Source organism: Mercenaria mercenaria, chromosome 6, assembly GCF_021730395.1.
Source record: "Mercenaria mercenaria strain notata chromosome 6, MADL_Memer_1, whole genome shotgun sequence".
Taxonomy (NCBI): domain Eukaryota; kingdom Metazoa; phylum Mollusca; class Bivalvia; order Venerida; family Veneridae; genus Mercenaria; species Mercenaria mercenaria.
Genome location: NC_069366.1, coordinates 38,864,693 through 38,878,562, shown reverse-complemented (window position 1 = coordinate 38,878,562; position 13,870 = coordinate 38,864,693). Strand labels below are relative to the sequence as shown.

The following is a 13,870-nucleotide window of genomic DNA, read 5'->3' as shown; positions in this document are numbered from 1 at the left end:
TTGAGCTATGTTGCCATATACTTAGTGGGTATTTGAAATGAAAGAAATACTAATATTTACTTGTCAAGTAATGTGCAAGCATTATGAATGATTATTTCATCCGTTATCATGAATTAGACTCGTCCTTGCGTTTCGGCGGGAACCACGTTATCGTTGGGGATTAGTACTTATATCGATCTGAAGCTCTTGAATTTTATACGATACAAAGACAATTTCTTATGTTTTTGTATATAACCGATGAGATATATATCAGCATTTAGCTCCACGTAAACATAATATCAGAAAATGAGTATGCCACTCAACAGCTGCACTATATCTAATTACAGATTATAACATTCAGTCAAATCGTCGAAGAACACCTCCTCATTATTTAGATTATTTCAGATCAAATTACCAAAGAACTGTGTAAACTGGTCACACATTTCAGTGGCGTACTAATCTTTAAGCTGTTGTTGAATCAGATACATACCTAGTTGGTGCGGAATTTTGAGTAAAAATGATTTTATATCGGACGGTTGGATAAATAGAACGACCTCGATCTTTATATTGTCTTCGACTAACCTAATATTCTCTATATATTATTCAAAACTGGACACATTTTCTTTGAAACTGCTTATTCATTCATTAAAACGTATGCGGCTTATTTCCTTTAATTTCATTAATGGCCAGTTCATCATTTTTTTAAATTTTAATTTGACAAGTTTCCAAAGAGAATTACTGAAAATTATAATTTTCTGGGATTCAATGTTTCCGAAAACTTCGTAAATAAGTATTTATTCTATACAGCTATAAAGTTTAAAGATATATGCATATAAAATAGAGAGAGATAAAACAAAAGATCAGGCAAAAAAGAAGAAATAAAACAAGAAAATATCTGTCACAGAATATATGACTAAATCTTCTATATTGAAAGTTTAACCGGTGTTTTCATTAAAATGTAATGATTCCTACCATTCATTTATGGAAATTATATAGAACATGATTATAATACATAAAACAAAATTTACTCTGCAAGCTAATTCAATTAAAATACCATAAATGGCCTTTTATTGGACGTGAAATACCCCTAAATAACGAGCGATGATCACTCTGTCCTACTTGCGGAATTCCAAACAGATTATAGTATTAACGGGTTAACAAATAAAAACAGTCCCCGCAAGGTTCGTAACAATTTAAAACGTATTCCGGAAGGCTTTATGACTAGCGTGCCGTCTAGAGCGGCGATTGTGCGTATAATCAATACAATAGAAACTGCGAGGAAAAATCAAGGGGCTATTGATGCAATTTATCAGGACCTTTGTGAAACAATTAAATTAGAAATGGAGGCAAATATTCCTAAACATGGGTCTTCTCATTCTATTAAGAAACGGTTGAAAAGCAAAAAAAAAACCCCTTCTGAAACGATGATTTGTAGGCACCGTGGAACACTAAGCGAATTAAAGAAACTGAATTTTTAAACTGTCACGGCAGTAAAACAGTTAAATCCCGTTTACGTATGGTTTATATAAGTGCTAGAAACTCATCTGATAAGCTTTTAAGGCAGTATGGATGTGCCCACAGACGATCCCAAGCGTTAGATATTGAGGACATGTCTACGAATAACCCGAATGAATTCTGGCGCACATCTTGCACCGCAAAAGGACAAACGCATTCCGATCGAGATTGTTGACAGTCAGGGAAATATAGTCCGCGACGAGCATTTCGTTTTTGAGCGGTGACACGAGAATCTTATCATTCATACCATTGTGTGGAAAACGGTGATTTCGGCGAAATTCACTATGATCGCGCAAAAATTCATAAAGTACTGTTAGAAAACAATATCAGTGACCCTTTGTAGGAATCGAACACGTTACTGAATTCAAACATAACTTTAAAAGAAATATCTTTCATTGCTGAAAAAGCAAAACGTGGTACAACTTCTGTTTCAGTAAATGTTTGAGTATTATACCTTCCATATCCTTTCCGCAGCCTTAACGTACTAAAACGTATTAGCGTCTGATGGCCCTTTCACGCTTCCGTAGAAACAACATTTATGACACGAAACTTATTTTGAAAATATTTCTGAAATGTCTAGGTCTGCAGCTCTCAAATACGGTTATATCTTACATCTGAGGCATATACTGACACTCTCAGACAACATCAAAAATGACATTTTGAGCGATTTGATGAAGTTCCAAAATTATCAATGTACCATTGGTCCGTTACGGACCCCTGTGGGATTTCTGTTTATCTAGAGCTCATATATTTTTTCATAGATTAAAAGCTGACATGCTGTACTAAAGCCCAGGTAATTTCAATTCATAATAAAGTACATTTAGACGGGGTGACCCCTGCGCGTGACCCCTGACTATCTACGAATCAAAATGCGGCTTTCGTTTTCAAGTTTAGCATTTCTACTTTCATTTTATTTACTTCCGGAAATAGCTAAAGGGCGAGTGAGGTCATTTTCTGTGTTGTCAAAAACATACGTATGCCTGGCGAGATTGCATAAATATGTGCTGGCCGTCCTAAGGTTATGGCGAAAAGCCTAAATTTGTCCAATATAGAAAGATTCTAGTTGTGATGGTCGTATTCCGATGAACTACCGAGGAATTTACCTTTTGTCATGTGTAAGCAAGCTTTATACCCCGTTTCTTAATAAAGATCTTACTGTGTACCTTGAACAAATGACATTCTAGCTGATGTCAGGAAACAACACTCGTGCGAGGAACATGTATCAACATTAAACAGCGTAACAATAAATAGCAAAGAAGTGTTTACAGCGTATATTGACTTAAAACGTTGTTTTGACTACATTGACAGGGACACGCTTCTGTACAAATTGTTGATTAACAATACTGACGGGAAGTTGTATAACTCCATAAAAATATTGACACCAGTTCAGTATCTTGTATCCGTATCAATAATAAAACTATAGACTGGTTCGACTGTTATACTGGGGATATAACAGGGCTTTAATTTGTCTCCTACGCTCTTTTCTATTTTCGCCGATGACCTCAAGAAAGAGGTCAAAGACATTGACTGACCTTGGAATACCAGTAGGTGATAGAAAGCTGTCTATTTTGATGTATGCCGACAATATCGTCCTCATGGCTAATAGCGAAGAGAAACTACAGTCAATGCTAAAGCTGGTGCAAGCGTTGGAGAGTGGTAAGCAATGCAAACAAATCTAAATGTACGCATTTCTGGCGTGGAAGAACACAAAAAACTGACTTTCAGTTCAAAATTCGCGACACTATTTAGATACAGTGGACAAATACAAATATTAAGATGTTCTATTTCACGAGAAAAAAATGACTTTGCATACAACTGTGAGGCTTTACGCAAAGGGGCAGGTCGTCACTGGGCAGCATTATCAATAAAATACATAACATGAAGGACTTTGGCTTTAAATCATAGGATAAACTCTATAGATCGTGCGTCGTTCCTATTCTTGTCTACTGTTCTTCTATCTGGGACTATAAAAATTATCAACAGATTGACAACACTCAAAAGAGAGCGATGCGCTATTTTCTAGGGGTACATCGTTTCACTCCTGTTTTAGCCATGATTGGAGACACTGGCTGGTTACCCAGTCAGTACAGAAGGTGTGGATCTATCAATCGTATGTGGAATCGACTTTTACTAATGGATGACAGTAGAACAAGTAAAAGCAAAGCAAAAGTTCCTTTTAGGGCACATCTATATAAATATGTAATGATCATCTTGTAAAATTTTGGTTGCAATGTCTGTTTCAAATATTGGTCATCAGTGTGTGGAACCCCAGGATTGGACGCAAGGACAAGATCATTTTACCTTCTTGATATATATTCGCTTTTTTCTGTTTAACTTCCTAATGTAGTAATTTGATGCGCTAACAGTCTACGTCCTCGCACACAACACACCTAGTGGTCATTGATCATGCTATTCATGGCTATAATTTAGTAGTATCTGTCCTAAATCTCGTGAGTGTGACATCCGGGTTCGATGCGCGAGTTTGTTGCGCACAATGAGAGGGTCGCAATGGGGTTTGTTTTCACATATTGACCACGCATTCGAAGGTAGAGACGTATGTTAACCTTTGTGACAAATAAGAGGTTTAGCATGTTTCAGCAACGCTACTTTTCCATCCACGGGTTTAGTAACATGTATTCCGCGGGGCTCGTTCAGCAGAGAGTCGCCTCAATTACGAGGGAATAATTTTAACGTCACAGGTTATTTCTAAGGTCACGGAGTTTGACTGGCAAGCTTGTAATGACAACAGTTTACGAGGTAAGTTGCTCAGTCAAGTGAGACTTACCAGTTCTAAGTTTTCCTTCTCAAGAGAAGGAACAATTACAAAACAGGTGTTTAGCATAGACTACTTAAAGTGTAACAGTGTCTGGTCGTCGGACATTAAAAGCATGACGATAACGGTAGGATTAGAGCATTTTTTTCAACCACAGAATTGTTGTTGACTTATAAATGGCGAATACATTAATTCACGAATAATATGCAAGACTTTGGTCGCAAGATATTCAGCATGTGTCTAAACTAAGAACATATATAACTTTTAAGAGCCATTTTGATACTGAAACCCATTTTTATTTAAATCTTAAGAATAATGAGCGTTCTGTTCTGTTTCGCACTGGTATATTACCGCTAAGAACTGAAACAGGAAGATATGTTGTTGAACCGGTTGACCAAAGGATTTGTAAATTCTGTTTATCTGGACATGTAGAAAATTGATTGCACTTCCTGTTTGACTGCGACTTGTATGGAAACGTAACACATTGACCATGTCATTCTGGATAGAAAATATTTGTAAATTTTTTGTGGGGCTCCCTAGAGGGCACTTTAATATCACTATGTATGAATATGTCGATCAAAAGCTATACATAGCTTATGTTTATAATGTTATTTTATCTACCGACAATAAACAAATATTGACTTGACTTGACTTGACTTGACTTGTGACCAGAAAGGATTTATAAGCATCGCGTCATAGCTAGGCAACAGAAAACCGTTGCTCGTGCACCTTGAACAATATGACAGTTCATTTGAAAGCATTTAATCTTAAATTTATCCGAGACTGAAAAGAATGTAGCAGTGGTTGCATCATATATTAAATAGCCGCGTCCATATATCAAAATATATGGAAGCAAGAAACAATGGCATATTTTCGAACCATTTCAGAATAATGCATTTTTTTTCAATGCACTTGTTATATGCTATGGTGTACAAATATACATTTGTTCGTCTGGTTATAATATTGCAACGTTATCAGTATAATGATATCCCTATAAATTTTACATAAAAGCAATCGTCTCAAAATTGAAAAAGATGTCAGACTAGATACTATTTAAAGGTTACGTTTGGGTCGAACACGTCTGTTTAGTTTTACATGTATCACCTTAATATTTTCCAACACTCGAACGTGCTATCTCCCTTTTGGAGAAAAACACATGAAAGATTATTACAGAAATTCAAGGACAGTCTTTTTTAAAATCCATAAAAACTAGAGTTAAGTGCGATATTGTAATTTAAGTTTCTGATCAATACGGAGAAACTTTTGATAAAATTCATTTTGTCAAAATGAACATTGTTAACGTGCGTTATATTTTTTAGCGTAACGTGTCCTGTAATACCATTAACATGCCAGCGAAGGCATTTTAGTCAAATTTCGATACTAGGTCAGTCAAAATGTTATATTAGACGGTCCAGTTGAGAATAACATAGAAACATTCCTTTGTCTCAAAATATGTGTTGACTCGTTCATTTACTATTCATTTGCTGACACAACCGACACCTATAAGGAAAACTTGAGTAGAATTGGTATATTTTATACATAATACTTTGGCAATGAGAGTAACATCTACTTTAATGCTCACTTAATCTTTAAATTCCATGATACTTCTTTTACGTTCCTCTACATCATCTAATCTACAAATGAATGACGAATGACGGCAAATGACACGCTGAGTTCATGGAGTTGAGCGAAAAATAAATCTGTTCATTCCAGAATGTTCAAAGAAAATGTTTACTATAGAACGCAAGTATAATCGAAATGTATTCCATTGCTGAATAACGAAAATGTAACAGTGCAGATATTAAGTCAAACATAAGGCCACACCAAATTGATAAGTTATTCATCGGATTTTTTTCTGAAAAATTTGAGGCGGCGAGTGAAAAAATAATTTAAATATTTTTTTTGGTTTTTGAGAAAATCAGGAGCGAGCGAAGAAATATATTTGTCTTCATTTGGCTCTCGACTGACTAATAAAAACCTTAAAATAGAATGTATAGCCCTTTTAAATTAAAAAGTAAGTCCCCAGGGATTGTGAAAATCTAACCCGCAGACGCACAACAAAGCGAACTCGTGAAAAAAGGTAATAACATTGTCATACAGTACACTGTAATCAAATATCGAATCGAATATTTACTGCTATGAAAATGTAGCATTCTTAGCTGACTTTACAAAGTTTTTGATACATCAAATATCTATGTGAGTGTTGCTAGATCTATTAAAGCTTCTGATTTGAAACTTAGAACAGTTATTTACTGTCAAAGTCTACACCAGGAGAAACAATATTCTTAAGTCTGAATCTAGACAGAGTTATGCCCCTTTTTAACATAGAATATTTTTAATTAAGTTTTATATAATGACCAATAGCTCTGTACTTTAATAGCTTCTGACTATTATGCCCCTTTTACTGGCAAAGATCTGATTTAGAAAAGTCGAGCATGATGTCTTATGTACAGCTCTTTTTTCTAACTTTAAACTTTCATAACATATTAAATTTGTTGAAACAAAGTCTCAATTAAAGTCTGAAATGGAGATTAACGTGCATTAACATTAGTCTACTAAATGATTGGAAAATTTGAAAATCAAAACTGTCCTGAAAATAATTCGTAATGTAAATTCCTTACCCCACTAACTTTTGTATGCAAATGCTGATCATTTGGACAGGAAAAAACAGAAAACAGATCAGTGACATGCATCAATAAGTATCTACCCTTGCCAAAATAATGTAGATTGATGTTATCAAACAAATAAGTATGTTTTTCTTCATCCAGTTTTCAATGAAATAAATCGATTTTTGGAGTACGTAATTTGGTAAACATTTGAAGAAAATGGCGTAACTGCATAAAGGGGAAATAACTTTAATGCAACTAAAAAGTATTATGATTTATTATAGACCATGTGTGCGTAGTATGTATTTATTTTGATTAAAATCCATTTGAGAACAATCTGGGACTGGAAGTATAAGCGTTTATACACTTTTACGTCCGTAAAAAGTAGCGCACCAAAATATTTTGTGTTGATTTTTTTCAATGAAGCGAGCGCAAGCCAAAAACAAAAACAAAAATTTTTTGTGTGTTTCTGAAAATATACGAGCGGCAAATCCGATGAACAACTTTTTAATTTGGTGAGGCCTAAGCAATAAATCAAGTCAAATCATTATTCAGCCAAACAATCTACGACAGAAGTAAGATTACACGGCTATACATTAATACATTTATAGACGTTTTGACATCAATTATTGCAGTATAAATGTTGATTCTGTAGTTCTTGGCAAAAGACAGGTATAACTGAAACACAATAATTTCCAGTAACAGTGGTTGCACGTGTATGATGTACATTTTTTGTAAGTATTGTTTATAACTATAAAGGAAACTTCTATGACAAAATAGATCTGTACTTTATTACGTTTTATAACTATCTGAAGGTCATTTAAATTAGATTTTTTCTTCACAAAATGAAAATATTTTGATGTTCTTCGTTAGTCCTTTTTAAAGAACTCCAAAATACAGGCGTAATGGCGATGGTTAAAACACTGAAGGAAGCTTAACCGTCTTTCCTAGCCCTCCCGCTTAGCTCAGTAGGGAGAGTGCAGATCTACGGATCTCGGGGTCGTGAGTTCGAGCCGTGGGCGAAGCGTATGTTCTCCGTGACGATTTGATAAAATACATTGTGTCTGAAATCATTCGTCCTTCACCTCTGATTCATGTGGGAAAGTTGGCAGTTACTTGCGGAGAACAGGTTTGTACTGGTACACATTCCAGGAACACTAGTTAGGTTAACTACCCGCCGTTACATAGTGGAAATACTGTTGAAAAATGGCGTTAAACCCAAAACAAAACAAATACCCGTCTTTCCAATTAACAACTTCTATGGTAATTTCTATATTTAACTAGAACTGTCACAGGATTGACTCATACCCCCACCATACGGTCTTGTCACAGAAGAATGGCAACCATAAGAAATCTTAAAAATACTTTGGAGTACTTCATCCTGGGCTTCCACAAATAAGTAATACTAGTATAATACTAGTATAGTAATACTAGTAAATATATTAAATCTCTAATATTAGAGATACACTAAAAGTGAGTACAAAAAAGTGTCTTACCGACCCTTGTTACCACAGAAAAATGTTTTTACTTTTTACATAGGACTTATAATAAAAAAGTTAGAAAAATACCTAAAATATTGAAAATCTAAAAATAGGATTTCTAAAAATAGACTTATTCCTGGAATTTAAGGGGAAGAAACTCAGTACAAAAGTTAAAAAAAGGTTACTTCCCTTTCAGTAGTAACTGAGATATAGTGAAAATACATCAAAATTAACCTTAAATTCTAAGTAAAAAGGGGCCTAATTCATGAAAAATTGGTGTCAGAGTTATGCACCTTGTGTCACATGATGTGGGTGATGAGCTGGAACATCTATTTTAAGTTTGAATCAAATCCATTTTGTAATAATTGAGATATAGTGAAAATACATCAAAATCAACCTTAAATTTAAAATAAAAGGGGACGTAATTCATAAAAAAATTTATGTCAGAGTTAAGCACCTTACGTCACATCATCTGGGTGATGAGGTGGAACAACTATTTTAAGTTTTAATCAAATCCATTTAGTAATAACTGAGATATAGTGAAAATACAACAAAATTAACCTTAGATTCTAAGTAAAAGGGGACATAATTCATGAAAACTTGGTGTCAGAGTTATGCACCTTGTGTCACATGATGTGGGCACATGATGTGGGTGATGAGGTGGAACATCTATTTTAAGTTTGAATCAAATCCATTTAGTAATAACTGAGATATAGTGAAAATACAACAAAATTAACCTTAAATTCTAAGTAAAAGGGGACATAATTCATGAAAACTTGGTGTCAAGAGTTATGCACCTTGTGTCACATGATGTGGGTGATAAGGTGGAACATGTATTTTAAGTCTGAATCAAATCCATTTGGTAATAACTGAGATAATAGATTTCGGGACGCGACGGGACGGGACGGGACGGGACGCGACGGGACGCGACAAAACTGACTCCTATATACCCCCCTCAAACATGTTTGGTGGGGGTATAATTAAAGACAGATGCAATATATTATTTCTTCTTGAAATCATTGAACAACAACAAAATCTCTGACGATAATTATGCATACACATTTTCTGGTTGTGATTTATACAAGAGTATGGTTTTACTGGGATCATGGGATCATAAAACATCCAGTATTCGCATGACAATGACAGTCTACTGAAGTTGTTTTGGAATTTGCACAAAACACAAAAATGTATACTGTGCATATGAACTGCAATTTTTGTTTGAAATTGAATTCGTGTACATACCTTTCTCGTCAATGCAGAATTTTTACATCGACCCAAAGTGTGTCAGTTGGTAAAACAATTGAAGATTCAAAATATATAAGAGAAAATGCTGTTTACTTCTTTATAGGTGTATAAAATACTGAAACACTAGCAGCAAACAAGCCATCATAGCAAATTTACCTATGTACATGATTACTACCATTTTACAGAAATGTACAAAATTCCACACGACCAGTACACAATCGAAATCTCCTTCAGGTCTCATGTCACCTAGATGTAGTTATGTACTACAAAGCCATAAAAATATTCGAGGATTTTTTTCCTAATATATTGACACCAAGGGATTTTTCTAGAAAATAATCAGTGGTTATTGTCAGCTTAAACAAATATAGGGTAATAAAGACGTCATCATCTCTGCAGGGGGTTGGTAGACCTAATTTCGTTGAGCACAACAATCGCCAAAATCATCCGTTGGGACATGCCTGTAACGGCTGCAGTAGCACATAATTCTATATCAGCGGATAGGCTCACAGCAGTTTATATTAAGTGTACAATTTTATGTATACTTTAATTAATGTCCTACTTCTCAATTTCAACGGGCGTTTGTCTCAAACCGAATCAGTCGATGAAATTGAGTTGTATTGAGTCTCTTAAAAATTGTACTAATGTTTGATAATTAAGGGTTATCTTTTTCTGAAAGATTGATGTGGTATACAACTACATCAAATATCTGAAATTAAAACTTAACGAACATTACGGAATATTACAACACAGCACGTCTAAAATAAGTCTAAATAAATTATATCACTTCAAGTTCATATAGCATTATTTTAAAAACATACACGTTAAATAAAAAGTACTGACCGATCTGAACAGAATGAAAAATTAAGACAAAGTTCCTAGAAGAGTAAGAATTTTAGATACAATCATGCCCGGCTAACTTAGTATCTTAAAAGCCTTACTGTATTGTATACGGTTTTGCCTGCTTGAGAGACCCGTGCTACAGGTGTGATATTTGTCGTGGCATAGGATTATTCGCCCTTCATCATACAACATAGTTAATAAAACTGAAACAAAGTTTTTAAAAATCTGCTAAACCGTTCTCTCAATACAGCTGACTGTCGAGACATTTTATTCCTTAATTAGTAGTGATCTGTATCTGTATACTAAAGTTTGTTCAAACTGTTTAGAGATTTAAAAGGCCTTTCCAAGAGTAAATAGGTTTTTATACTTTTTCATTATAATGAAATATACAAACCCTAAAAGATATTGGCAAATAGAATTTCATGAAACGTTATACTCCAACTTAATGTGCCCAGTGTAGAGCACTGATGCAAGCACAATCCTCCTACTGTGGGTGACACTAAAAAACATCCCGGAAATTTCCAGTGTTGCCATGACAGGGATTCCAACCCCGTAACCTGGTAAATAATACTTCATCTTTGACCTTAACATATTTTAAAGGTGGAAAGCGGTAGTGTGTGTGTTCGGGTTTAACGTCTTTTTCAACAATTTTTCAATCATATAAACGACGGTGTCTACTTGTAGCAGTGAGCATAATGCCCAACTTTATAGTGCTGCCTCAATGGAATATCACGCCGCAGACACGTGGCATGATACCCCACCCAGTCACATTATACTGACACCGGGCTGACCAGTCCTAGCACTATCCTCTTAATGCTTAGCGCCAAGCGAGGAAGCTACAAGTACCATTTTTTACGTCTTTGGTATGACACGGCCGGGGATCGAACCCACGACCTCCCGCACTCGAAGGAAAGCGGTAGAGAGGTATCCTAAATGTTATATGTGTCATGTAAGCATCCGTATACTTTTAAATACAATGATAAGAAACAAACTTACTTGAATTTAAAAGTGCCGTTTTTGTATCCGAAGAATGGTACTGTATATGTCATCATCCAAATATATCCTCCCCCGCAGTCAAAATATGGAATACTCCAGTGTCCGTCGTCATAGGTAACAGTTATGGTCGAGTCCATCTCCGGAGGACCTTGTGTAGTGTCATTGTATCTCCACTGTGAGGTTCCTAGAAAGACAAATTACGAAATACTTACTAACCATATTTTGAGAAGACTGCCGCCATGTTAACATACACATTGCTTTGCTTTATGTTTGTTAAGATCACGTTTTATATATTAATGCCTTTCAGATTTTAAGATAAGCATTCTGTTAATTTTGTCTTTTGGCAGTTTCTGTGATATGCAGGCTCCATACCTCAGATCCCCTTTGTTTAGTTCTGCCCATTGTTTTCTCGTTTAGGGCAAAACCATTATTTTATCTAGGGACCATACGCCGCTTTTCATGGAATTGAACTCTGTGTATCATTGAAGGTTCCATGTGCGTCGCCGTATGAATACATCTGTGGATGTCTCTAAATTGTATGCTGGTACTTATAATGTGTGTAAATGTTGAGTTCTGCTCAACCCGGTGCTATAGGGCGTGGACGGTAGCTTGCATTTCAACTACCGCCCGTGAACAGACTGGATCAAACCGAGCCTGCAACATTTTCGTTTATGTCGTGTTGGGCGACCGTGTTGGGCGACCTGTGGTTTATGTCGTGTTGGGCGACCTGTGCTTTTCCACTTCTTCTATTTTGATAGTCACAAGCAACACATTGTTTACAGTAATTTTGCACGTTCGGAATTTATTTTTATTAAAAAATATATTTTTTTTAAAATTTCAGAATATAAATGCAAACTGGGCATATAAAACGGATAGGGTTATGTACCGATTTGAAAAGATTTGACCTAGCGCAAGTTTTCATAATCGGTGCCTATGCGAAAATCAGTTTCGATTAGAATGTTTTCCAAAATACAGATTATGATTAAACTGCTCACAGTCATGAATAAACATGTGATCTATAATATAGTGAAACAAAATTTACTGATCCGTGTGCTTTTTTTATAGACATCTACCCATGATTAAAAGAGATCGGCTGATTGTAAGACATTATTTTAGTTTTAAATGTGTCAAATCTTTAGAAAGATAGTGACGTTGCCGTTTTAATAAATTTACTCATGGGTTGCCATTAATTCATAAAACGATTTTCATTTCCGTAAAAACAAGTTCAAGCTTTATTTTACGTTTTCCGGATAAATGACATTAAGCCATCAGACTTAAACCAAGGCATTCGAACGATAATTAACATGATGGTTTTTTTTTCCTTTTATTTTTGAAATTGAAGGTAATCCTATATATTTTCGTACTGACAACACATTGACAAAAACCCAGTAGGCAAATGAAAACAAAATGGGTGATGGAGGATTAAAACGGTTAACAGTTATTTTATCTGTATTCTAAGAATAACAAACTTTATTATATACCTATATAAATTCTGTAAAAAATCTGCTTGTATTTCACAATTAAATATGAACAGACCGACAAAAATTCCGTATTGTACCTTTTAAATTCCGTATTGTACCTTCCGTATTGTATGCTGCCGGACTATTTTCATTAATATGCATGACCCGACACATTTCTATAAAAGCGCACATAAAAACTTAACTATGTTCCATTTAATATCGATAAACATTGAAGATTTCGTTCAAGAACAAAACAAGAATCAAAGTGGTAAAGGTTTATAATAAAAGGGTCATTATAACAGTAGCTAGATCTGGGACTTTGTATTCGGCTCTCGTGCATTTTGCAAGGTCGGATCACACTCGGCGCTTGCGCGCCTCGTGAGATCCTATCTGGCAAAATCCACTCGAGCCAAATACTGCATCCCAGATCAAGCTACTGTTATAATAACCCTATTTTATCCAAGGGAAGCAAGGGCGGCATAAGAACTGTTGCCTGAGGCTGACAGGCGCATAGAACAATTTATTATAGAAGTGAACTGTTAAAACTAGTTCATTCCTTATGCAGGATGATAAAATTAGCTTGAAACGGATGCAATTGTTGGCTATTTAGGAAGTTTTGTTTCCATGAACTACATTGAATTATTGTCGTTTAGAATAGGGCACTCTGTTTATATGTTATACTGATCGCACGAAAAAAAAAAAACTTTTGGGGACCGTGCGTCTCATCCCGTCCTATTTGTCTCACCCTGTCCGTCCTACCTCGTCCTGTCCGTACCGAATTGTTTTCTATTGCATTTTTCGAACCGAAAATAGGTATATGTTTCGTGCTTGATAATTGTATTAATCAAACACTTAGCATAACCTCATTTTAGGGAGCATTTAAATGATGGGATTCTGTTATTAACATATCCAGGTCTATAGACAAATGAAACAGGAAAGATTCAAAGATAGAAACACATTATATTCAGTCTAGAA

General features: G+C 35.1%; 1 protein-coding gene across 1 annotated transcript in view; it reads right to left on the bottom strand.

Annotated features, from left to right (window-relative positions):
- LOC123549113 (probable G-protein coupled receptor CG31760) overlaps positions 1-13,870 on the bottom strand; it is a 301,128-nt gene that overhangs the window by 146,642 nt on the left and 140,616 nt on the right. Inside the window, exon 2 of the mRNA XM_045336939.2 lies at positions 11,436-11,619. Coding sequence (XP_045192874.2) covers positions 11,436-11,619 — 184 coding nt within the window. The remainder of the gene's footprint in view (positions 1-11,435; positions 11,620-13,870) is intronic.